Raw genomic sequence first — 27,690 nt, 5'->3', positions numbered from 1 at the left:
TCACTTTTGACTTATAGGGTATCTTTGTTACTAGGGTACAGCCTGATGGACCTGCCACCAACGTTCTACGACCAGGGGACAAAATTCTGAAGGTAACACTGTTCTCCATCACATTGTCCCACGAGCTGCGACAATGCATCCTCCGCCACACTGCAAGTGGAGGGCTTTGCATGTGGCATTAAATGTCCAGTGTGTATGTGTGTGTGTGTGTGTGTGTCTCAAACAAGTGAGCATGGACTTCTGTTGTTATGTTTGTCCAACTTTGACATGACAGACTGTTATAACATTTCAAGCTGCCACTTGTCTTATAAGTCAATTTAATGGCATGAAATATTATATTTTAAATTGAATTATGAATTTTATGTATCAGATATTACTAATCAATACAACCAACTACCTCAACCTGACATTTACGTTTATCTTTGATGCAGATTGAATCTGGTCTTTTGAAAATGTAGTGAAATGTATCCCTTTACCTCCCAATAAAAGAACTAATTAAAGTGCCACTATTATGCTAGTTTAAAGGTTCTTCATTTTGTTTTGGAGGTCTCCTACAAAAGATTTACATGCATCACTTTAATTTTCTCATAATATACATTGCACATCACCGCATTTTTCAAAGAGTCTGAAAACGGTTTGAAGATTGTCTCTCTCAATCTGCACTGATTGGTCAGATGGCCCAGTCTGTTGTGATTGGTCGACTGTAATGACTTTTGTGCACTTTGATCTTAAAAAAAAAATGTACAGGCCTTTTACATTCACAAATAGCTATATTACATGTTGCATGAAAGGTAACATTCGAAAAATCGTAATAGGGGCACTTTAAATAAAAATTATATATCTGTTCAAAAGTTTGGATGGTTTGATTAAAAAAATTAATATTACAATTTAGCATAACTGCTTTCTATTTTAATCTATTTTTAAATGTCATTTATTCCTTTAGTGGCAAAGCTGAATTTTAAGCAGCCATTTGGTGCATAAGAAACATTTCATCTTATTATCAGTTGAAAACATTTGTGTATTTTGTTCTTTAATGAAAAGAAACTTGAAAAGAGCAGCATTTATTTAAAAAAAAATTTTTTTTTATAACTATTTAAAAGCCTTTATTGTCACGTTTGATCGTTTAAATAATAAAAATATTTTTAAAAGTATTTTTAAAAGTTGCAAAGTTTAGAATAGTAGTGTATTATATTTATTTCTGGACAGTAACGGGATGATTACAGTAACAGTACAAAGACATGCACATGTCTAAATTGCTATTCAGACAGTATCTGTCTGTATGTTTAGCATAAAATCAAAATGTCTGGCATTGCCGCCTTTACCTGTAACGGGGCAAAGGGGCGATCCAGGCTCTGTGTGCCTAAATAACTCTATGGGAAGTTATTGGGCTGTCTCTGTGTGTTGCTGTCAGTCGTCTTCTTTTCCACAGATGCAGAGTCTAAAGACCAGCTTCTTCCCACCTTCTCTCCTTTTACAGCATGATCTCCTTTATGCATCTATCTTTTCTCTCCCTCACAGTGTATATATCTCTTTATCCTCTCTGAGCTAGGCCCGTTCCCAGCCCTCCTGTGCTGCCGTGCCTGTTCCTGCCCCCCCTCCCTCCTTTCCTCCCTTCCTCTCTTAGTTCATTTTGTTTACCATGTGCTTCATTCTTGCATTGCAGGCCAACGGACATAGTTTCTTACACATGGAGCATGAAACCGCAGTGTCTCTTCTGAAGAATTTCCCGAAAACTGTGGACTTGGTAATCTTAAGGGAGAGCACAATATAAATATTTTTATAGCTTAAAGACTTCTCAACCAGATGGAACACAGGAACTTGTACATTGTCTTTTTATCTAGGAACAATTTTGCCAATTGCTGGACCAATGGCAAATTCCAGTGCCAAATGTACACTAGAGGACATATCTAATAACGTTACATACGGCTTACACATTCTACACCAACATTCATTTGTTGAAATCTTTTCGTTGATGTTGTTGATATTCTTCTTTATCTCAGCCTGTGGCTGTAAGTGGGTGCACTTTTTTCCTGCTTATTTATATGGCGTATTATTTTGTACCTATTTTTCCTAGCAGCTTTTCAGTTTAATCTTGGAGCATGAAAGCACATCTGCTTTTAAGGACATTTACCCACCATAACACTGCCTCAACTTTGTAAATGCCTTGTGTAAATATATACATTTACAACTCAAATGTGATTAGAGCGTAGAATGTGAATGAAAGACACATTGATGATTTTCTAACACACTGGCGAGTTTTTGTAACAATCTAGAAGTGACGAAATGACAATTTAGGGGAAACAACAACAAAAAAAAAGGTCCCCTTTTAACATTTCTGTATTTGCACAAATCAAATGACAGAAAAGATTCCCTAAGCAATATTTCCTCCGTTTTTGAGGTTTTCCTGCAGCGCCCTCTATTGGCATACATGGATTTTTCCTAGCTCACATCCGGGTGGGTCTTATTCATTCGTTAGGTAATGCGAATGCACATTTCCATGTTTTTTGAATTTGTTTGCTGCCAGGAAAATTCATGCACATGTGGCAGTTTATCGGCAACAGTTTTCTATACAACAATGTACTTTCATAACACATACTACAGCTTAAATGGAAAAAGAACGCAAAAAAGCTTAATTCCAGTTGCTTTGATGTTGTTAAGCTGCTTTAAGTTTTTTAATCATTTTTTTTAACGGGACAACAAAGGGAATTCCTGTCATAATAAAACGGACTAGAAACGGTGTACACATGTAAGGCTTTACTGATTAGAGCATGCTTTCACTCTTAAACTTGTTTTATTAGGATGCTTATTAGGGGTCTGTGTGTTTTGGACAAACTGTTTTTACATATCCATTGTTTTGCATCTCTTTTGGCATTTTTTCCCCCTTTTAAATCAGTCATCATTGTGACAAACAGTGCCATAATATCCCTCCCAGAAAAGAAATCCAAGGCATGTCTCAAATGTTGCTAAAAATGTAGCATTTAGAGGGAGAGTTTCGAGACTTCTGAAAGACCCCAAACTCAACACCCACTGCATTTAGCTTCAGAGAAAGATCGAGTATTAAAGGTTACGATGGATGATGCAATTAATTGTTCAAATACTATTGTGAAAGAACATTTGATAATGATTATTTTTACTAAACGTTTTCAGATAATGGTTTCTAATATATTGATATTAGCTATGCTCAAATTGTTAAATTTTATAAAGAACACAGAACCAATGTATGGACAGAGAGTTATTCGATTGTGAGGGAAGGAAAGACTAGAAACAAATATGTACAATTCTTTCTAAAGTAATTGTGAATTTGTGTCATAAACATATATGTATATGAATATACAAATGGTCATTTTTGTATGTGTTTAAAGACCTATTGAATATAAAAGGTAATATATGGTACTATTCAGTCTATTTGCAGTATTGATGTAAATAACTATGAATGGAGACATTTAAATAATTTATTCCAATAGATTGTGAATGTACTTAAAGCTTTCTGCAGTATTAAGACTTACTGAACTTGAATGCCGTTTCATTTTTGTGCAAAAAGTAATTATATCTAGAATAAATTATTCAATTTAGTTCAAAAGAATTAGTGACAATTTATCATATCATTTATTTGCACATGCAAGTTTACTCCTGATTTTTTTCTGTATTACAGCAAATATGTAATTGATGACATATATTCTGTGTCTAGAATGCATTTTGCAGATGATATATGTACATATTTAAAATACATTTTAGTTACAAAAAATTAAAATAACAAACCTGTATAAAAAGGAGAAGAAAGTCCAATGCTGTTCAGCAAATATTGGAGCCATTTTCGGCTTTGGAGTACAGAATTTTTTCAGTATCTAAGAGGTGTTTTGAATAATGTATCTTTATTGTACAAATAATAAAAATGTCACTATTGTTACTACTGGTCATTCTGTGGTCCTTTACAGATGATAACACACAATAACCAAAACTCTTGATATTCATAATTTATTACTAGTGCTTTCATAATGGAAAATGTAAACGTTCACACTGAAAAGCAATTATAAAGTTTAAAGCTTGCACACACATTGTTTTTTTTTTTTTTTTTTTTTTTTTTTCCTTTTGTCTTAATTCCATTACAAAGCATGTTGCAGATGTGTTTATTTATAAAATATGTAATTACAAAATTCTGTAATGATTTTACAATGTCATTTTTGAGGGTAGAGTGGCAGGTAAGATGAATTAAAACAAGTGGCAGGAGATGATTTCTTTTCTTTTTTTGTCTTGTATATTTTATACGGTCGTGAAGTGCAAATAAAAGTGTTATGGCACAAGAGTTGATCGCTTATCACCGATGGTTGAATTTATATTAAACGTGAAAATTATGTTGGAATACGACCTCGGAGATACTCAAGGACAGCATCTGTTCCTTTGCTAAGGATGGCAGCTCTTGGATTACGGAATGGATTCCCATCAAGCATTAGAGCCCTAAAGACATAAGATAAATCATATGATCATGTTAAACTAACAGTCTCAGGTCTGTAAAGATCTGTTTTTGTCCAATTGGAAAGACTGTACATTTGTTATCTCTACCTCACATTCATTCATGTAAAATATGGATTCTACCCAGACTTAAAGGGATACTCCACTTTTATTGGAAATAGGCTCATTTTACAACTCCCCTAGAGTTAAACAGTTGAGTTTTACCGTTTTCGAATCCATTCAGCCGATCTCCGGGTCTGGCGGTACCACTTTTAGCATAGCTTAGCATAGATCATTGAATCGGACAAGACCATTAGCATCTCTCTCAAAAAAATGACCAAAGAGTTTCGATATTTTTCCTATTTAAAACTTGACTCTTCTGTAGTTACATTGTGTACTAAGACCGACGGAAAATGTAAAGTTGCGATTTTCTAGGCTGATATGGCTAGGAACTATACTCTCATTCCTGCGTAATAATCAAGAAACTTTGCTGCCGTACCATGAGTCCAGCAGGCGTAATGATATGACGCAGCGCCTGAAAATAGTCCCCAGCTCAGTAACTTCCAATGTGACCGGGGCTAAGTTTGTCTAACCTATTAGACCTATTTTCAGGCGTAATGATATGACGCAGCGCCTGAAAATAGGTCTAATAGGTTAGACAAACTTAGCCTGCTGGACTCATGGTACGGCAGCAAAGTTTCTTGATTATTACGCAGGAATGAGAGTATAGTTCCTAGCCATATCAGCCTAGAAAATCGCAACTTTACATTTTCCGTCGGTCTTAGTACACAATGTAACTACAGAAGAGTCAAGTTTTAAATAGGAAAAATATCGAAACTCTTTGGTCATTTTTTTGAGAGAGATGCTAATGGTCTTGTCCGATTCAATGATCTATGCTAAGCTATGCTAAAAGTGGTACCGCCAGACCCGGAGATCAGCTAAATGGATTTGAAAACGGTAAACTCAACTGTTTAACTCTGTGGGAGTTGTAAAATGAGCCTATTTCCGAAAGTCCTTAGTTTGCTAGAATCAGAAGGAAACGTCAACCTCACCTCAGACTGGTACAGTTGCCAAGTTCTGGTGGCACTTGCATGATATCATTGTTGGACAGATCCAGAGTAGAGAGACTATTTAGGGTCTTCATTTGGACAGGATCAATGCCTCCAACTTGATTGCTACTGATTAAAATGGTCTCAAGGGATGAGATGCGGTACAGCACATCTGGGAATGACTTAAACCTAAAGATAAATGTAAATAACGATTTAGACCACAACAAACACAGAAACAGTGATATTATATATATATATATATATATATATATATATATATATATATATATATTCAGTTACTAGTACTTTGTAAGTGTGGTAATGGTAGAACTTACCTATTAAAAGACAAAATAATACTCCGCAGCTTGGTTAAGCCTTCCAACTCCATTGGCAGTGAGATCAATAGATTGTTTCTGAAAAAATAAATAAATCATTAGCTCAGAGCACATTGAGTGCACGTATTTTATTTAGAGTAATATTCATTAAGTATGTATATTTTGTATAAGCAACATTTATCAGAACACAAAATATCAGAACTCAGAGATTTGTCCTTTAAAACTCAGAACCTAGAATTTACCAGCCACAAGATAAGTATAGTTATTTTGTCCTTTGTGCCATCTTAAAAATACAACACTATCGAAAGTAGTCAAATGTTGCCGGTGTGACAAAAACATTTGAGAACCACTGACCTAGGAGAATTAAATCTTGAAATTGGAGCCTTAGAAGGCATAAAACTAGTTTAAGGATTACCTGAGATCTATATGTAGCAGCTGTTTCAGTTTGGAGAAGTCCACTGGAATGGTTGTTAGCTTGTTAAACCCAAGATTAATGTCTGCCAGGGTGTCCTTTAACTCCATAATTCTACAGGAAATGAGAGAATTCTTTTAACTAAGCACTGTAAGTGTTCAGTAAATCTCTGAAATGGAAAGGCCATTGCTGTTACTGTACCTCGGTGGAACTGCCGTCAGCTGATTTTTGCTGAAGTTTACGTTGGACACAGGACTATCATCAATGGCGTCAAATACTTCATCGGGAATGGATCCCTCATGTTTCTCGCTAAGGAAAATGGCAAATCTTCACTGTTAAATGCACAAATTCCCGCTCTCAAAGTTGCTTATGAGGAAGTTTTGTTACCTGTAGTCTAGCGTTTTCAGAGTTTTGATGGCATGTACATTGATTTTAGCTTGGCTTGGAAGAGTCATTGCTGTTTTTGGATCTCCTTTCAAGCCCCCATCAGGTTGTTCTACATTTCAAACATGACAAAAACCCACAATGATGTTACAAAGAACCATGTCTTTTTTATAATGTATAAATCAATGATGATTTAAAAAATGATATTACACTCTACAAATCTTTACTTGGTGTTAGACATACCTTGTATTCGACTTCGGAGATATTTTAGGAGTTCACCGGTTCCTTTCTGCAAAGAAGATACTGTAACAGTTTCTGATGCATTTCACTGATGACTTTTCCGGTGTCGTATCTGAGATTAATAAGAACAAAAGAGGACAGACAAGCTGTTTACTGATGGGATATGTTGAACACTCACAGTCAGAAGGTCTCTGCGGATTGCCCTCAGTGGATTGCCCTCCAAAGCCAAAAACTTCAGCTTAGGTAATGCGCCAAGTCCACATGGCAGACTGTTTCACAGAAGAGAGAGACTGTGAATGAATTACTTTCTTCTGCAGAACACAACAGAAGACATTCTGAAAACTGTTGACCATCGACTTCCGTTGTATGGAGAAGAAAAAAGAAAAAAAGACATTTCTCAAAATATCTTCTTTTATGTTCCACAGAAGATAGATAGAGAATGACATGAGGGTGAGTAAATGATGACTGAATTTTAATTCATTCATTTAATATTCACTATCCCTGTAATTCATAAGATAACTATTGGTTTTTGGTCATTGAACAGTCATGTTAAGGATCAGAATACAATCGTTTTGGAACGATATGAACTGACTGAGTAAATAATGACAGAATTTTCATCAGTTTAATCTACAAAGTATTTTTACGCTGTGCTCTCTTCATCTTACGGTACAATAATTCTTAAATATTATTGAACTGATTTGCAGATCTGTATTGCTTAATGAGTAATAAAAAGGGATTATAGTCCATAATTCTGTTTCCCAGTGGAATGTGATACAAAACACAGTACTATATTTTATATTTTACAGTATACATGCAATAACATAATTATGTCCAGCACCTGCTGATGTCATTGTTAGTCAGATCCAGGCGCTCCAGGCCTTGCAGTAGGGTTATTTCTTCAGGAAGGCTCTTCACCTTGTTATCTCTGAGCTCCAAGAAACTCAAAGAGCTCAAGTGCTTCAAATGGTCTGCCTCCAACACCTCAATCTGGTTGTTCCCACAAAAGAGGTCCTTTAAACATAAAACAGCCTTGTGTTAGTCTTTCTCTTTTAAGACAATCATAACTTATTCTCCCACATCAGTGGTTTGGTTTACCTTGAGTGTTTTACAGCAGGGCAGTTCGGGAAGATATCGTAACTTGTTGTGTCTTAAGTAAAGCTGCTCGAGGGACTCCATCTGAGCCAGGACGGGAGGAATGCTCTCTATTTGATTCTGCGAACAGTCCAGCAATCTCAGGTCTGTGAGGGTTAATAAAAGGAGGATGAGTTCACGGGTTAACCAGTAAACATGATTCACATCTAACCTGCTGCCTGCTGTCAAAACATACTTTTCATTTCACTGATGGCAGGAGGGAGACTCTGGAGCTTGTTGCAGGACAAATTCAATTTCACAAGACTTTTCAGGTTTGCCAGGCTTTCTGGAATATCCATTAGATGATTATTGGAGAGATCCTTTTAGAGGGAAGAGTAGGAAAGAACTAAATATTTGGAATACTGAAGTATATCATTCATAGCAACATCTTTGATTTATAAGGTATAACAAATGGTCACACTGCAGTGTATTATTTCTGATGTACACTACCGTTTAAAAGTTTAGAAGGTCAAGATTTATTTAATTTTTTTAAAGAAAGAAATTAATACTTATATTCAGGACACATGACATCAAAAGTAATAGTAAATACAATATAATGTTACAAAAGATTTATATTTCAAATAAATGCTGTTCTTTCTATTTATTAAAGAATTCTGCAAAATATGCATCACAGTTTACACAAAAATGTTTAGCAGCACAACTGTTTATGATAATATGAAATGTTTCTTGTGCAGAAAATCAGCGTATTAGAATTTATGAAGGATCATGTGACACTGACTGGAGTAATGATGCTGAAAATTCAGCTTTGCCATCATAGGAATAAATGACATTTTAAAGTATATTTAAATAAAGAGTTATTACCGTATATTGTTTTTTCGATCAAATAAATGCAGCATAATAGAGCATAATCCTTGGTGAGTATAAGATACTTCTTTACATACTTCAAAAACATTAAACAAATCTTCCCAACACCAAACCTGGTAGTGTACATTGATATAAACTGAGTGATATTAACATTATTTGGCTTTTATGATGGAGCTAGATGGTTATATGGCCATATACTGTAGTGTGTTGCTGGTCAAGACAAGAGGTCAGTCACTTACTAGGTCATCTAAATTAACCAGGTTCCCCAAATCCAGAGGAATATTTTTGATCAGATTCTGTTGCAGATGGAGACATCGCAGGTTTGTAAGCCTCCAAAGACCCAAAGGTAATTCCGTCAGTTTATTGTGACTGCAGAGAGGACCAGGTATTATGGCACAAGGTCTACACTTTAATAGGTTTATATATTGCTCTATACAGTGTTGCCTCCATCAGTACCTCAATACGAGCTTCTGTAGTTGTTCTAAATCTCCAATAGAATCTGGTAGTGAGCTTAGTTGATTGTCATGGACCTGGGAAAAGGCACACAGGTTACAATTAATTACAATTTACACCCTCAAACTCCATGGAAAATTGAAATACTAAGATGTGAAATATTTCTATTTGACTCGCTCAAAAGCTATGCTGATCATTTGGAATTACATTTTTTTATAGATTTTTTTTTTTTTTACTAATGGTCTCAGACTTGTGGAGACTTATAATATAATATAATATAATATAATATAATATAACAATGTGTCATCTATGTCCTTTATATGTATTTATAAAACAAAATAGAATAAAAAGTGTTGTCGTGCAATGTTTATTATTATTATTATTATTATTATTATTATTATGTTTAATAACATTAATTTCTCAAACAAAATGAAATATGCTGAAACCTACATCCAAGACAAGCAGGGCAGGGAGGAGTTTGACGTCTTCAGAGAGGCTCTGGAGTTTGTTGGAGGACAGCAGAAGTTTGGTCAAATCTGCCTGTTCCCACCATCGATCTGCAGCTCCAAATGACAAGTTCTGCTGAGATTCCTGAGGCGTGTCTATATTCAACCTCCACACACTCTGAGGAACTGAACCCAAATAACATGATGTAGAATCTTACAAAAATACACCATTTTAATCATAGTTTCACCCAATCTACCATTGTTGCTACAGCTGATGTTTTTACTGTAACGTTATGTCTTATGATAGAACTCATTCAAACTTTTTTTGAACAGAAACTTGAACATCTTTGACATTTTCATTACTTTTTCCATATCTGCATTACAGTATGTCAGCGCCACAAATTATGGCTGCTTTTGGTATTTTTTGTGAGGTTAGTTAACTGAAATTGAATAACGTTAGTCCTTTTCCAGTAACTGTAATTAACGTTACCTTCGGTTAGACCGCGCCCGGATAGATTGAGTTGCCCGCTCTTTCTAGCAGCTTTTAGTAATCCAGATGGGACAGGACAGTCTTCTTTCTCCTGTCTGAACCCTGCTCTAGAGTCCACATGTGCTCCTCTTTTGAAACGAGACATGAATACGACGTTGTTATGCGTTTAACACCTGTAGTAAACGTGAATGAGGTTGTGTAGTGTTGTGAAGTAAACTGTCTCATACCTAAACATGGCCTCCAATTTTTAAAATAAAAGTCCCAAGGAACGAAAGTAGTTTTCCATGGCATAGCCTACAAAATGAAAATAAAAATAATAAAAATGTTATTATTAGAAATTTAAACATAATAAATGTATTTAAGAGATATTCAAATATTTTCTAACAGTATAAACATTTTATAGAAACCTTTTATGTTTCGGTGACCCATAGAGATACAGGAAACATTAATTACACCAAATAGCAATTAATAGGAAATTAATCTCCAAATAGCCAGTAGCAGTTTTAACATATATTTTCTTAAATGTTACAAATGTTCCTCCGTTTGCTCATGCTGTGTTATAAAGCTTTATAGATGTACAGTGGTATCCAATATGGTAATATGATCAGCAGATGGTGCTACTAAGACAACAGCTGTTATGCAGCCATTGAGATAAAACCACCCATCTACAATAAAGAGATGGATGGATATAGCCAGAGAAATAGCTATACAGTAATTTAGATATAAAATGTATCTATTTCTTTATTTTTTATTATATTTAAGTCTACAAGTCAGTGTTTTAATAATTGCACAAATCTATTTAAGGTAATAGGCTGTTCAAATCTAGTGCAAGGTTTAGGTGTACAAATGAATGTTACATTACTTATACAATAGTTATAACACAGGCACTTGACACTGTCAAAAATCGTTTGAGAGGGTTGAAAAGGTGTGTACACTTTTACAACAGCTAACCAAAAAAAAATTCTTTAAAAAAAATCATGCTAACGTTCCCATTAGGTTATGAAAACGTTATTTCTAAATGTTCTCTGAACGTTTAAATGCCGCCTATGTTTAAAACGTTCTTGTTATGCAGACACATTTCATTTTATCATTATGCAGACATTATGGGAAGTGATTGGGAATACATAAAAAAAAAAAAAAAAAAAAATTTTTGTTCATAACTTTAAGTCAGTTACATAGAAACGTAGATTGACCTAATTTGCTACCAAAAAGATTGACTGCCTCTTGACTAACTGCTAGTGGGTCATAATAAGTGTTTAAGATCTTGTATCTTAACATAATATGTTTATGCAACCGGTCCCATATAACTTCTGAGAACGTTCCCTTTTGGTTGGCAGACTTGGCACTGTGCTATACACGGTTTTACAGCATGAAACCTAAAACTCTAAGTTCATTTTAAAATATGACCTCTTCATAAACTTAACTGGATAATAACAGATCTTGACTAAAATGAAATCTTGGACATCACATAATTTTCAAATAACACTGGTCAATGAAAACAAAAAAAACAACAACCCACATTTTTATGATGCTTGTTTATTTAAAATAAGAGACAGTATGTTGTAATACTTGAGCAGACGCACTGGCCTGGCAACTAAATATTAGTTATATCTCAATCATTTCATTAAGAAATTGCAACCAAGAAAAAGCAGGCTAAACATTAATGCAAGACATTCATGTGTCAGCACATATACACTGATATGGTATCTGAACAACATATAAAAATAAATCTCTCAAAGAAACATCAAATTTCAAAGCAAAAAAGTGAATACTATAATGGAACAGACATCTAAAGCACACACTGATGTGAAAAGCAAGCTGAAGGGATGATCTATTATATAAATGGTCCATCCATTGTGGGTTTTAGACACAAATGTTTAATGATTAGTATGAATGTTTATTTATCTGTGTAGGGGTTCACCTGACTAAAATGATCTGAATTAATATTTTTTTGGAATTTACAATCAGTTACTACCACAAAAAAAGGCAAGCACATTGTCACCTTTTTAATATACAGTTTGAGAACATTGTTTAGTAAATGGAATTTAACATTTAACAGCTTTGCAACAAAATGCAGAGACAAAAGTTTTTTAATGTTGCAACAGAACAGACTGCACAGGCACTGGAAATATATATTTCTCCCCCAGATATGACAGCATTACTGAGTGTATCAGAATTCAACAACTTATTTCAACTCAGTGACTAATTATCAGATTGATTAAAAAATTATTTTGGATTTTATATGCATGAGCTGCACAATGTGCTGTTGATTTGAGACAGCAAAAGCAAGAAAAAGCCCACTGAAAACTAATTTTCTTCTGCTTTCAGTCTGGGGAGAATATGAGAGGAAAAGAACCTTTTCAATCCATTCAGTAGTAAAACTCCAGTGCATGTTGCATTCAACGGCATGATAGTAGTTAAAGAAAATCATCAAAGAGGAAAATACTAGACACAGCATATTCCCTGATATGGCATGTGCCTTCAAGTAGTTCATAGCATAATAAATGTTGGTTTTAAGTGCTGCAATAAACATTGTGCAATAAATATGTAACAGGCAAAGCATATGCACTGATATGGCTATTGCCCTCAGCAATTTCAGAGTAGAATAATATGATACATGATAATCAATCAGCTTTGGTTTAAACTCTAGTTTAAAGAAAGACTTCAGACAACTCTTTGTGGTTCCTAATGTAAGACGGTCCTCAAAATCTCCCTCAGAAATCTTATCAGCCATAGTATGTACCATTACAATCACAGATAAAATGCATTGCTATTGCTTAAGCATATTGTAGCTTTAAATTTGACATCTTGATTTGAACTTGAATCACCTATAGATATATTGGTACAGGTATGAAGGTCAGAGTCAAGAAGAGAAGAAGTTGCCAAACCCCTGCTGTGGCTGGCAGACCTGCTACAAAGCCAACAGAGACACCAGGGACATCAGCAGTAGTGAGGATGAGGACAACACTGCAACGGAAGAGAAACCAATGCACACACAGTGGAAAGAGTTACTAGAAGAATCCAAGTATTATGAAAGATTTCATATTTAAGCAATAGAACACAAGAGGGAGTTAGCCTTGATGTTATTTGTAAGCAAATCCTTTTAAAGGGATCATGAATTGAGAAATCGATTTTTCCTTGATCTTTTGACATGCAAGAGGTCATTGTACTATATATATTAAAAAAAAATCCTCTTTAGTCCAAAAACAGCTTTTATTGAAACCAAGCTCCGAAGACGACACGTTTCAGATTTTGGCACATTATGACGTAATATTGCATATGAAAGACCACCTCTGCTTTATCAGATCAGTGCCTACTTCGACATCATCACATATTTGGCCCCGCCTACTGCCGCGTTAGTGAGATGAGATGGAGAGAAGAGAGATGCAGAATCACGGGACTAAAAATAACATTACCTTCTAAAGGATCCTAATGCTAGGAAAGTGAATTCACATTTTTTCTCTTAGTAGCATGAAAATAATCTGTTATTTAAAATGTGATTGAATTATATACAGAAAGCGGTCAAAGAACGCTCCCTTTACAATCATTGGAGCAGTCAATCACACAGCGTGAGTTTATCAGTGACTGGTTAACTGGAGTTATCTGGACTCTCGCCAAAACTCCCGTTATAATCAACGAATCTCTTAGTTACATTGTGTTTGCACTGTTAGTTATGATGAAAGCATTTGTGAGAGTGCAGAAATCGAGTATTAATGACGAGATCACTGCATTCATGCGCTCAACAGAAATGTCTCTCATTGGCTACAATGCTCATCGCTGCAACATTTCATGCCACGATTTAAATATAATGCTATAGATCTAAATATGATGCCATAATAAACACTTTTCACGTTTTGTTAATCTCGACAGCTGTAATAGTAAAAACGTAAAGAGTTCCACATGTAATACTTATTTCATATGCAAATATGTTAGCCAATCACAGCAGTGGGCGTTAACATTGAAGTCTCACAGCAGACACGCCCCTTCCAACAGTGTGTTCAAATCAGAGGGCTAAAATCAGGGTAGTAAAAATCATACTAACATTATAAATGCACCTCAGGAAACATAATTTTTTTTAATTCATGACCCCTTTAAGTTTTTGTACGTACAAGCCAGTTTTCTCTTGAAATTAGTGTGTATATGAATAATAATAATAATAATAATAATTATTCAATGTAAAAGCTTTACCATTAATGGGTTCTTTCCTGTTCTTTAATGAAGAATCTTATTTTTCTTTTATTTATTTGTATAGTCTATTTAATGAATGTATTGTATTAAATTATTACATTTAAAAACAAAAATATTTTTTATTTTACTATTAATGTTCTTTAATGTTTTTAATGAAAATATTTTTTTTCTTTTTCTTTATTTATTCTTTAATAAAAAACTAATATTATCATTTCCACTTCTTTTTTCTTTTCTTTTTTACATTTATTCATTTGGCAGACACTTATCCAAAGCGAGTTAAATTTCATTCAAGTGATACATTTTATCAGTTTATGCATTCTCTGGGAATCAAACCCATGACCTTGGTGGTGTTGGCACCATGCTCTACTGTTTGAGCTACAGGAATGCTCAAACAGAATAGCACTGCACTTTTTATTTAATTGATTTTTACTTTTTAAAGAATGTATTTTAATGAGATATTTTGTACATACAAACAAACAAAAGACTAGTCGAGAGTAATAGAATTAAAGATAACAGAGTCAGAGTGTGAGAGAGAGCGAGAGAGAGAGAGAGAGAGAGAGAGAGAGAGAGAGAGAGAGAGAGAGAGAGAGAGAGAGAGAGAGAGACATAAGATGAAAAAATATATAGGCCTATGCAGATTGGCAGTACCTATTGATGTGGCTGAACACTCCATGGCTTTCACAGCATCCAGGTAGCTCTGGCCAAGCCACTCCTCATACGTCTTCTTCTCTCCCACACCAATTAAAGTGATAGTTGAGTCCTTAAAAATCAGGTCGGACCCCTCATAAGCTTTGGAGTCAAACATCTTGAAGCCTGAGGCAGCATTAACTCCAAAGAAGTTCTGAAAGATGCAAACCAGAAAGTCACACCTCCATTTTCATATTACCCTGAAAAATAACATTTGGCGTAAGCTACCTGGGCTTTGTCCAGAAGGCCAAAGATGAGGTGGTGGTTGGTATCGTTTCTTATCATAACAGCGTGGGAAGGGACGCGGGCCAGGTTGCACTTAGCGTACTGAGTGACTTCAGCACGAGACTCCTGAGAGCAAAGCAGCTGAAATTCACGGGAATCCAATTGTTCCGCCCAAGGATCAGTATTGTTTCCTGGAAAATAATAATTCTGACATGAGAGAAGTACTCGAGACTTTAACACACACAAAGTAATTGTCTGCAATTGTCTGTAATTGCTAATTATAGCTAGCTAATTATTAGCATAGCGCCTCTTTACTCATCATAATAATAATTAATTATTAACATATTTTCACTTCCTTCTTTAATTCTATGCTCTTGGTTCTGCTATGGACCGTCCTATTTTCTAAGTTTGGTTTTTATTAATTTACGTTTTGCTATGCTTTCTTTTTTTTTCTAAAATGTTCTTTATATTCTGACTTGTGAAGTAGATTTCATGGTAACACTTTACTTAAAGCCCTTATGTATAACGCATTATAAAGGTATTTATAACGTACATTACAATACATTATATCTTCATAAATAATTGTAAACAACAATAGAAAATAAAATGTATTCTTATTATTACTGTTATTTATTATTATTATTATTAAAGATTATTAAAGAGCCCACAGCAAATTAGCCATCCAGTTAGGTGTTTAAGGTTGTTGTTTTTTTACTAAAAGCAAGAGAGAACTTCTGAGAATTACCATCTGTGTTCTGAAATACAGTGGAATGCTTGACAAAGGCCACATCACCATGATTTTCAACAAGGCACCTGGAAATATAAACAAAGACCATGTTCAAATATTTATTTGTCATGCAGATTCATTAGCACCAAATCTTTCAGATCTATTGTGCAGTAGAGTGGATTACCTAAAGGCTCCATCGTAACCGTCGTATAAGTCCTTGCCTTTTTCACACTTGTTCTCACCACTGCTGTCTCCAATGCACTGCTCACACAGATTACTGGGGAAACCGTTCTGATTGGCTCCAGGTACACAAGATGATTTAAAGAACTCCCCAGCAGCTAAAGGCAGATTCACACCCTCATTGCAGATTTTTTTGGTATTCATATACAGCAAACAACAATATATAACAATTTGTGATCACCTTTATTAATGACAATAAAAAAAAAAAAACTGGAATTATTACATTATACAAATCTTAACAGATCACTAGGTTACAACGTGAAATATATGTTACTACTGGCTATTTGATTCACATAACATCACATTCACATATTTATTAGATAAATGTGTTTGCAAATATTTAATCATGATATATCCAGCCTTGACCCTAAAGAGAATAAGCTGTTTGTAGAATGGATGGATGATCATAATATATATATATATATATATATATATATATATATATGTGTGTGTGTATATATATATATATATATGTGTGTATATATATATATATATACACACACACATACACACAGTATATATATATATATATATATATATATATATATATACACACATGCACACAGTATATATATATATATATATATATATACACACATGCACACAGTATATATATATATATATATAAAATGTGGTCCAAATCTCTGAGATCAGCAATGAAAGTGCTTCTATTCAGCATTCATTTCTAATGTAATACAAAATGAGTAACACTTTACAATAAGGTTTCATCTTTTAACATTAACTAAGAATGAACAGTACATTACAGCATTTATTAGCCTTGGGTCATGTAAAGATATAGTTCAAGATATACTAATCATTTTTTATGTCTTTTTTAATCAAGTTGTCTGTTAACATTAGTTAATAAGCTGTGAACGAACATGTACAGAGCCCTTAAAGGGACATGGTGAAGGAAAAAAAATTATATGGGAATTGTGAATGCTTTTTGCGTTCTCTTTTGCGAGGGAACGCAAAGGTTTTGTGAGTGAAGACAAAATCTCATATTTTTTCCATCACTATGTCCCTTTAGGAGCTCCGTACATGAGCAAGCAATGTAAAATCGTTTTTCAATTAAATAACATTAAAGGAGAACTCCGGTCAATTTTAACTTTGAGCTGATTTTTTTGTACATTTGGAGTGCTGTCAGTACAGAGAACAACGACAAAAATCGGGGTTGCCTACACCGTGTTATCCTCGTTTTAAAATTTGCACCCTGTTGACTTCAATGGGGCAAGTTTTAAACCTGCTTTTAGGCTCTTAACATCCTTGATGTGTCTTTACAAGTGCACAGGTCATGTGAGTGAATCCTTCGGAGTGAACGCGGGTGAATCTGACTGCAGTAGATGTGAAAGAAATATATAAAAAATGATGTTTATTCAGCCAGAGCACATACCTGTATTTACATCCTGTTTTCGGTCGAAGTCCACAGTAATCGATTGTCGAGTTCACGCGCATAGGTTTAGTACCTATGATCACGCGCGTGAACTCGACAATCGATTACTGTGGACTTCGACCGAAAACAGGATGTAAATAAAATTGATAAAATTGACCGGAGTTCTCCTTTAACAACGATTAATAATGCTGTAAAAAAAAAAATACATTTAGCTATTGCATTAACTAGCATTTACTAAGGAGACCTTATTGTAAAGTGTTACCACAAAATGTTTCATTTACAAATTACAAATAACACTTTGAGTGAAACGTGTAACCGAAAAATGTAACTTTGGTCTCAGACTTTGGGACCCCATGGTATAAGTCCACTACAAGTCCTACCTTGGGGCACTTGGCATGTCTCCGGTCTGATGATGCCTTTTTCTATTAGCAGACCCATGGGAATGTTCCAGCCTGCAGTTCTGCCATAACCTGTGTGACAAGAGCGCTTGCTCTTGAGGTCACTGAATCTCTGGATGTCCCTGTTGCTCTTCCTCAGCACAGCCACGGCATAATAAATGCTTCCGTCAGTGTCTCCTACGACAGAGAATCACAGTGGCTTGTGAAAATGAATCATCAGTTATGAATAAAACAGCAACAGCAACAGCAGAATGTTTCATCAGGCACTGCTGAAAATCTTTCCCAAACACAAAGCAGTTACCTAGAGAGCACATTTTGAATGTTTACCTTGTACTATATTCAGGTAATTTGATATAAAAAGTATATGGAAGCATATGAAGCTGGTTAAGTCACAGTACACTGACAGTGTATGGCACTAACCTGTGTAGCTTTCTCCAACAGCAGGTTTTAAACCAAAACTCTTTCCCGCTGTGTAGATGTAGCCTCCATCAAGAGTGATGACATCAGCTTCCTTGTTCTGGAGGAAAAGAGTCTCATTCAAATAGAGCACAACTTTTTCACCTGCATTGAGTTTATACAAATCAATTTCTCTACCGATAAAATGAAAAAGATTTTATGTTTCTCTATTGCAGCAGGTGTTATTAAGGAAAAAGCAAGTATGGATAAGATGTTTTGGTATTTAAATGACTGTTGACTGGCATACTTGTATTTTCTTCAAACAGTCTTCCACAGATGTGCCGTAGACACACTGAATATCAGGAATTAAATTTTTGCTTTTGAAAGCCACAGCCATGTCTGCACATTTTTGCTGCTCTCCACTAGACAGGACACACCATCGAAGTCGAGAGGGGACATCTATATAACACACACACACACACACACACACACACACACACACACAACAGAGAAACAGATTTAAGCACAATTTATGCAAGAAAGAAAATAGAACATTTTTCATTGTTTGCTGAAGATGCAGAGATTCACACCTGACTTTGAGCAGTCCATAGCTCTCAGTATGTCATAGTATCGGCCCATCCATTCGATATAGTTTTCATTTCCAGCTTGGATAAATGTGGTTGAAGCGTCGCTGAACAACAAGTTTTCCCCACTGAAGTCTGCTGAGGAGAACATACGGAACCCAGACTTTTGCTGAAGAGAAACACACAAACACGTTTAAATGAAGCAGTACGTTGCACAACAAAATAAATTGTACATTTTGTATTCACTCTATTAGAAAATAATGAATGAATCCTAACGAAGTCGAAAACCTTCGATATCACTAAAGGATCATACCAGTCCCTCACGCAACATGTTGTAAACCACCGAACTGCTGATGTCAGTGTGGACAACAATCCCCCTCGATGGCACTCGAGCCAGATGGCATTTCTCATAATCACTGACTGGACTGCGCGTGCCGTCCCGACACAGGAGCTGATAGTCTTCAGAGTGCAAGTCCTGAGCCCATGATTCCCCCTGACCTGACACACAAAGTTAAAAGATGTATTATTAACTTCATATACAAATCACAATCTATCAGTTATCCATAACACAATATTAGAAGGCCCCAACTTGCTATAATAACAGAACTATAACTATATTCATGTTAACAAATGGGACCTTGTTATTATTATGTATACTATTATTATTTAATTTACATTGCGTTAATTTATTACATGTTGTTTAATTATTATTGTTATGTTAATTCTGTTTATATATATCTATTTTTTTTTATCATTCTGTGGCCCCCTTGGAAGTTTGGTGAGGCCCCCTGGTTGAGAAGCACAGACTAGACTACACATTTACCATCAGTATTCTCGCCTACAGTGGTGTGCTTTACAAAGGCGACATCACCTGCATCCTCAGCCAAGCACCTGTGAAGCCCAAAACATCAGTTAACTGACATACTGAGAATATTTCTCACTATTAAAGCTGCAACTGCACCAGATTTCAGTGTAGTATGATGTGACAAAGAATATGGTACCTGAATGCTCCGTTGTATGCATAGAATTTTTCATTGGTGCTTGGGTCACACTTAAATTTTCCGGTTTCATCTCCCACACAGAGCTGACACAGGGATGCAGGGTCGTCTTTAGCCCCCGGGATACAGCTGGCCTTAAAGAAGTCAGCAACCCCTAAAAAGCCAAGATAATCCACAAGATACTTTTTCCGTCTGAAAAAGGCACTCTGACAATTGTTGATGCGCTGCACCAAAAGTAAAGGAGTACCTTGAGGGATGTCACAGCCCACGGCAGACATCATCCCAGTGTCAATCAAATACCCTAGAGGGATGTTCCAGCCAGCTGTGCGGTTCTTCCCGGTGTGACAAGACTTCTTCCCCTTCAGACTGTTGATGTTGATGGCTGAATTTGTCTTTTTAACCACAGCAACACCGTAGTAAGTTATTCCTTTCCCTGAAAAACATTTATGATTTATGTTAGTCTACATTTTATGTTGATCTAAAAGTTGAATTCTTCCAGATAAAACAATGGATGGTCCATAACATCAGTACTTGTATTACAATGTACATTTATAATATTTTAATTATGATAAGAAAATCAAATACAGATACAGGCATCATCTGTTAATAATCAACCTAATGTTGCTGCTAACATTTAATTATGTCCTGGTAACACTTTACAATAATGGCTCATTAGTTAACATTAGTTAATGCATTAACTAACATTAACTAACGATAAGCAATACATTTGTTACTGTATTTGTTCATATTTATTAACGTTAATTAATATAAATACAGCTGATCATTGTTTGTTCATGTTAGTTCACACCTAACTAATGTTAACAAATACAACTTTTTATTTTAATAATGTATTAGTAAATGTTGAAATTAGCATTAACAAAATTAATAAATGCTTTCGAAGTGCAGTTAGTGTTAACTGATGTAGTTAACTAATGTTAACTAACGTAACCTTATTGTAAAGTGTTACCTGTGTCCTTAATCACTGTCTTTCCATTTCAACAGAGTTCATTGGTACAACTTGCATAATCTGTTATCTTGAAAATAAGAACATTGATCATACCATCTGCTCCAGATTCTCCAGCTGCAATTTTGAAGCTGGCTTGCTTGCCCATGTTGTATATGTCTGAAACACTGGCTGAAAAGGCATCAACTTCTTTTTTCTGTCACAATCAATATTAATCACAAATGCAACTTAGTTATTCAACAGGCTTTTACATTGTTAACAAAATGATGATTTCAGTGTTCTTCTGCAAATAAAACACTACACACTTTCAAAGAATATGCTATCTGAGCAGAGACACTATCCTTTGTCAAGTTTTTTTGTAAATTATGTGATACTATAAGTATACTATAAGTAAATTAATGCATAGATGGATGACAGACATACAGATAGATAGAAAGACTTACGGTGAGTTTTTGAGCACATTCTGCTTTAGATGAGACACGGACGCACTGTATTGCTGGTCGAATTGAAGCACTGGTGAAGGCCTGAGACATGGCTTTACATTTGGACTCCTCCGCCTCAGAAATAGTGCACCACTTTATTGTACTCTGCCCTGAGACTGCACGAAGTAATGTATAATATCATCATCATAATTTTCCCCTCAAAATGTTCTGATTTCCTGCTCAGAACGCTGCTAACATTAAAAACATAACAGCGTACAAACGTATAGCTATAATAATTAACCTGAGTGGGATGGGGAAAATCATGTTTTTTCTTCATTTTAAGTTTTAAATGTTTCTTACCATAATGCGTGACTGCAAGCAGAACACTTAGAAAAGCCCAGGTGTCCATCTCTGACTCGAGAGTGCGCAGATGTTGTTACTGTACTGTGTTACTGTAGCTTTATATCTGAGAGTCTGTTGCAAAGTCCAAAACTCAGCCCTTTGACATAACTAAACTGGAAATGGTACCTTATCATAAACGATATACCTCTACGTGCAGTCACATTCGAAATTTATAGACTATAATATGACTAGACACGAGGACTCAAAACGACACGTCCAAGACGGGCGGAGGTCCAAGGTGCACACAGAGGGGTCTTTCATTCTGGGAAGCTCCACCTTTTTCCATAAGAGAATGGAAAGGAGACTCTGAATCAAGTGCAATGTAATAAACCCAGGTAAATAACTTTTAACCTTGAAAAAGAAAATTGCTATTTCAAACGAGCAACTTTCGTCAAACGTAGGCTATAGGCTAGTTTAGATGTTGTTCAAACTGAAGACAAAAAGCGTTAAGGACACTTTCTGGTTGATAAACCGCAAAAAGGCGGTTTAAATATATATATATATATATATATATATATATATATATATATATATATAAATATATATATATAGAGAGAGAGAGAGAGAGAGAGAGAGAGAGAGAGAGAGCTAGAGGCCTATAATTTAATCTAAAATTGTTCAAACATAATACTTTCTCTAGCAGGCTGTGAACAAAACATAGACTTCTTAAATTAACAAAAGTGAAAATGCATCCGAGACGCAATCACTTTTATTTTGGCTGCATGGCTTACTTACGGCTTTAATTTGCATCCGTTGTAATAATAAACCAAAATGTTACTGTCATAAAGTTTCACACCATTACACATATCCGCTCAGCTCTTGCCAAGGGACAATAGTGAAATGTGACTGCTTAAATGTTTTACAACAGGAAGGAAACATGCTTAACGACGACAGATATAGCAATAATACTGCACAATTTATTGTGGCAGTGTTTTAACTTATCTCCAAGACTTCTATAATATTTCTTAAAGTGATAGTTCACATAAAATGAAAATTCTGTCAACATGCCCTCATGTCGTTCCAAAACGGTACGACGTTTTTTTCTTCTGTGGAACGCAAAAGATATTTTTTAGGAATGTTGGTAACCAAACGGTTTTGTTTACAATTGACTTCCATTGGAGAGAAACAAGTAATAAAAACTCAGTGAGTGTTTTAGCGCAATTTTCTCACGTCATGGGATCACAACACTCAAAATTCAATTTTTGAAGCATAAAGGAAAGTTTTTTGATCAAATCTTTTTTTGCATCCGTTGTAATAATAAATCAAAATGTTACTGTCATAAAGTTTCACACCATTACAAATATCCGCTCAGCTCTTGCCAAGGGACAATAGTGAAATGTGACTGCTTAAATGTTTTACAACAGGAAGGAAACATGCTTAACGACGACAGATGTAGCAATAATACTGCACAATTTATTGTGGCAGTGTTTTAACTGATCTCCAAGACTTCTATAATATTTCTTAAAGTGATCGTTCACATAAAATGAAAATTCTGTCAACATGCCCTCATGTCGTTCCAAAACGGTACGACGTTTTTTTCTTCTGTGGAACGCAAAAGATATTTTTTAGGAATGTTGGTAACCAAACGGTTTTGTTTACAATTGACTTCCATTGGAGAGAAACAAGTAATAAAAACTCAGTGAGTGTTTTAGCGCAATTTTCTCACGTCATGGGATCACAACACTCAAAATTCAATTTTTGAAGCATAAAGGAAAGTTTTTTGATCAAATCTTTTTTTCTAATATTATTGTAAATTCTAGAAGCTATCGATTGCAATTTGTTTCAACTCGATAGCTATTATGGTTGCCGAGAAATTAGCAAAAAACAGATTTTTTTTCTGGAATTTCCAGGAAATCCAAAATCTTTTCCTGGATTTTTTTTGTGCGTTCCCGAGATTAGACCTTCCTTAACATAATGCCGAAAACCCGAAGTCTCTAGGTGGTCTGGTTGAGGAGTAGATAGAAGAGCAAGATTGGTGCGCACAGACAGAACGAACAGAAATCATGAGTTAACAATCGCAATTTTGTCCGGTGGAAAATTGCGCTAAAAAATGAGAAATTTCTCAAAAAGGCTGCCAACTCTCACGCATTCAGCGTGAGACACACGAAATTGACTCTGTTCACGCGCTCTCACGGCACACATCCATTTTCTCACGCAGAGAAAAAGCGTGGAGCAATGAGGACACTGACACCGACAAACAAGACAGAGCAGTTTACTTTTGATATGAAACAAATTTTCAGCACTCAGTTTCTGTCAATTTTATTAAGAAATTCAAACAATAAATAACGTTTTGGCGCTTGTAAATGTGACGTGACAGACCGCTGTAGCGCCTCAGTTTAAGCGGCAGGTGAACCGATCTCACTCTTCTTTACTATTAATTAGTCAATAAACACGAATGAACAACAGGTATATTGAAAGATAAAGTAGGCTACAACTTACCGAAATGTATACCCTCATACATAATATCGATCAATCAGTGTTTTTCAACCGTGGAAAGAGATCATAAACAGCTGGCGAACAATATGTCACATAACGTTACATTTAACGTTAACGTTACCTCAGGAAAGCCATTTAACGACCTTTTATAACCTAGCACATTAGTTGGTTAAAATTAGCTATAGAGGAGTATTTTGCCAAATATGTGCACTATTTATTATATTTTAACATAATATTGTTAAAATATTAGAACATTATTATAATAAAAACCGTATTATATTGTTATTGTTAACCTTTAATAATAACAGGCTACCAGCTGACAGGGCTGTAGTAGGTTTACAGCAGTAGGCGGTGAGATATTTTCATTGAATCATCGGATTCAAATCACAAGAATTGAAATCGTGAAATTTGTGTCAAGGAATAATAGAAAAAGTATCCTGCCAGTTATTGTACCATTGTAACATGTCACTAAACTTTAAACTTCTGTTCAGTTACCAAATGTTTTGACAATCACAACACACTTGTGATGCAAGTTTTGTTTGTAAAAAAAAGAAAAAAGATACAATCAAAACACTGTGTATGAGAAAAAAAGTTTTTATTAGCTGTTCTCCTCTTTGACAAATGGAATGAATCAAGTTGGCAGATTATGTACATAATCTAGTCATAAAAGTGTGTTAGAAAGCCATGAAGACAAGTTAGAGAAGCAATCTTTTAGAAAACAATCATCTCCGAGTAACTTAAGAATGAAAAGGGGATGCTGTCAGCGCGGCCCCTGGTGGAGAGTTAAAGGCTTGTGTTAGAGAGTGGCAGAGCAAATCTCTCTTCAGCTATGGGTAATCGACAAGTTCACATACATGGAGGCAAGAATCTCCTAGCCTCTAACGTTTACAGCTCATGCTAACTCTGACATTTTCACAATCCCAGGTGAAAACAGAAAGAGAAGCCCTCTCCTCCGCTTCTCACTCATATTTAATGTGTCAAAGACTATTGCTTTTAGAAATCATGCAAGTCACATGAAAAAGTAAACATGACAGAACTACATAGGAGAGAGAGCTGAAGACTACAAACTGCCAACTTGAGTTTTTTCATATTGTTTGAGCAGATGCAAATGGGACACCACCATTCAGCCCAGGTGTCCCGTGAATCAGTGTTGTTTTTGCATAAAAACAAACCATAAACAACAAAAGTGATGGAGGTAAAAGTAAATGAAAATATATATATATATATATTTATTTTTATATACATACACACATATTTATATGAGTGTATGTCTGACATTATAAAGAAAATAATTCCCATAGGTATAGAGTTTAATTAAAGCTCAATATAGACTTTTATTATAACAAAATAGGCAGTATACTGAGGGATTGAATATACATTACAATTTATACTCTCTTATTTGCATTGCTGTTTCTTGAAGTAAGAATATGTCATCACCTGGATTTGAAAGATAATCATAAGCCGTTCCTTTCTTCACCTCTACTCCCATATGCACCATGATTAAAATGTACACAGATTGTTAAGACAAATAGACATTTAATATAAAAAGAAGAACTTTTGTGCCAAATGTTTTTGTCCTCTTTGTGCACTTGTGACAAAACTGATCAGCTGTGTAGAACAAGTGGGATGCTTGATTTTACAAAATAAACGAGAGAAAACAAAAGTAATATGACGGCAGCAGTTCACATAGCTCAAATCTGTCTGACAAAAAATAATAATTAAACATATGTTAAATCAAAAAGAATAATCCAAACCATGCTCTTAATGCAAAAACATGCAAAGTGTTGCTTTATGTCTTTTCAGAGACAGACATGAAAGCTTTAACTTCTGATCATATTTGGGGGAGAAAAAAGAACAAACCAAAATGTATATAATGCATTAACTCATTGGTTTTCCTTCGAGAAAGTCACCTCCCTTAAACATTAAGGAATCTGTACCGTATAATCTGTCCAGTAAGTCGCTGTTCAGGCATGTCTCCTCCCACCGGAGGATGAAATGCGGAGATTGGGATGCGAGTTCTAGACAGCAGTTTCAAAGAGAGGCATGAGAGAGAGTGAGAGAGAAGTGGCTGTAAGACCACCATGACCCCAAGCCCATCCAAAGAAAACAAGTTTCCTATGCTCAGGGGTCAGAAAGCCAATGTCAGCAGCAGGCCAGGTTAGTATAAAAAAGAAAATGGGGGGTGGGGGGGGAAATATACCAAAAAAGTTGAAAGAGGAATAAGGTTTATTTGTCTCCAGCCATCTCACAACTTCTCTTTGACTGGTACCCAGATGACCGGCCCAGATTGCTCCTCGATGATCTGCTTAACCTGGTTGTAGATCTCTTCTAATGTGTCCCCTTGTACAATGGCTGCAAGAAAGATAAGATCAACATCGATGTGTAATACTGTACATTTCACTCTAAGACTGAGACTAAGTACATGCAGCCCATAATGATTTGCCACTGATGCCAAATGTTGTCAATCCCTTTAATAAAAAGTCTTGTGCTGCGTCCCAATTCGCCTACTTATACTACGCCCTAAAAGTATGTACTCTTTTTGTGAAGAAAAAGTACATACTTTTGAGTGTGTAGCAAAAGAGTAGGCAAGCTTTGGGACATACTACTTCGTCATCTTTAACGGACAGATCTGTCACGTGCATCCTGTCACCGTAAACTGCCCAGTCAATCATCTTGTCACAGTTAAAATCCTCCATTCAATCTAATTTAATTTCTTATCGTTTCGGAGAGAAATGTAGTTGCACGTTGATCTGCCAGTCGTGGGTCTTTCATGCGGAGACTCTCCTCATGTGTTTGCAATTTGAATATAATGATGCATTTAAAAGTTAATGGCTAAACGTATCTTTACAAAAGTTCACAATGCTGCTGCAGATGCAATATAATGTGGACAACATTGAATAAATACATTTTCGTCAGGTTAGATACTGATAATGAATCACTCAAACCCCTTTATCTAAACCCCTCTACATAACCGCCGGACTCGCGTGTCCTCCATGTCTGTAGTTTTTTAACACTTTTCACTCGTGTTTGTAGTTCTAACCGAATCCTCGTCCAACGCGCGATGGGTTGTGGGCAATATTAGCCGTTATAGTGCGCATCGATCTGCACTTCGGATTCTGACCGGAGATAGTAGACCATCCGGGTATCTTTGGAACACTCATTTCAACATACTACGATTTGGGACGTACTAATTATATTTTCGAATACTATTTAGGACGGATAGTATGCGAATTGGGACGCACCGTTGGTAATATTACAAAAATCAAATGCAAATAAATGTCCTAACAGTATCTTAGATTACTTTAAATTGTTGTGTTTGTGCAGTCACAGGGGCAACAAAGGACTCTTGTCTACTGTCAATAGTGTAGCGATGTATGAAGCACAGCTCATACAGAAGTCATTAAAACGGAGCAATGAAT

The 27,690-nt window shown here is 35.4% G+C and overlaps 4 protein-coding genes across 30 annotated transcripts in view; 1 reads left to right on the top strand and 3 right to left on the bottom strand.

Annotated features, from left to right (window-relative positions):
- lrrc7 (leucine rich repeat containing 7) overlaps positions 1-2,751 on the top strand; it is a 108,186-nt gene extending 105,435 nt beyond the window's left edge. For 8 of the 9 annotated variants that reach the window (XM_084426458.1, XM_084426457.1, XM_084426455.1 and 5 more), the window contains 2 exons: positions 18-92; positions 1,664-2,751. In XM_084426458.1, the coding sequence (XP_084282584.1) occupies positions 18-92; positions 1,664-1,771 (183 nt within the window). In that variant the 3' untranslated portion in view covers positions 1,772-2,751. The remainder of the gene's footprint in view (positions 1-17; positions 93-1,663) is intronic. The other variant, XM_084426461.1, reaches the window with a different exon arrangement.
- A 1,208-nt stretch (positions 2,752-3,959) lies between these two features.
- On the bottom strand, positions 3,960-10,496 carry lrrc40 (leucine rich repeat containing 40). The gene is made up of 15 exons (XM_084426464.1): positions 10,215-10,496; positions 9,729-9,910; positions 9,282-9,355; positions 9,065-9,194; positions 8,197-8,320; positions 7,965-8,107; positions 7,708-7,880; positions 7,048-7,138; positions 6,873-6,918; positions 6,633-6,741; positions 6,447-6,554; positions 6,249-6,359; positions 5,834-5,911; positions 5,502-5,687; positions 3,960-4,455 (listed from the first exon to the last, which is right to left on the bottom strand). Exons 1-15 carry the CDS (start codon positions 10,357-10,359, stop codon positions 4,350-4,352), a joined length of 1,806 nt encoding a protein of 601 aa, XP_084282590.1. The 5' UTR covers positions 10,360-10,496; the 3' UTR covers positions 3,960-4,349.
- A 1,234-nt stretch (positions 10,497-11,730) lies between these two features.
- On the bottom strand, positions 11,731-22,062 carry meltf (melanotransferrin). The gene is made up of 16 exons (XM_084425812.1): positions 21,794-22,062; positions 21,455-21,609; positions 21,108-21,207; positions 20,295-20,480; positions 20,051-20,201; positions 19,873-19,940; positions 19,363-19,547; positions 19,056-19,218; positions 18,773-18,924; positions 18,490-18,586; positions 18,052-18,246; positions 16,226-16,379; positions 16,060-16,127; positions 15,318-15,505; positions 15,051-15,243; positions 11,731-13,181 (listed from the first exon to the last, which is right to left on the bottom strand). The coding sequence occupies exons 1-16, from the start codon at positions 21,840-21,842 to the stop codon at positions 13,126-13,128; spliced, it is 2,160 nt and encodes a 719-aa protein (XP_084281938.1). The 5' UTR covers positions 21,843-22,062; the 3' UTR covers positions 11,731-13,125.
- Positions 22,063-25,577: 3,515 nt separating this feature from the next.
- dlg1a (discs large MAGUK scaffold protein 1a) overlaps positions 25,578-27,690 on the bottom strand; it is a 133,941-nt gene continuing 131,828 nt past the window's right edge. For all 19 annotated transcript variants that reach the window (XM_084425402.1, XM_084425404.1, XM_084425406.1 and 16 more), the window contains one exon: positions 25,578-26,623. In XM_084425402.1, the coding sequence (XP_084281528.1) occupies positions 26,517-26,623 (107 nt within the window). In that variant the 3' untranslated portion in view covers positions 25,578-26,516. The remainder of the gene's footprint in view (positions 26,624-27,690) is intronic.

The sequence above is a fragment of the Rutilus rutilus genome, assembly GCF_951802725.1.
Source record: "Rutilus rutilus genome assembly, chromosome: 12".
Lineage (NCBI taxonomy): Eukaryota > Metazoa > Chordata > Actinopteri > Cypriniformes > Leuciscidae > Rutilus > Rutilus rutilus.
The sequence above is the reverse complement of the archived record's forward strand: the minus strand, read 5'-3'. Positions and strand labels throughout refer to the sequence as shown.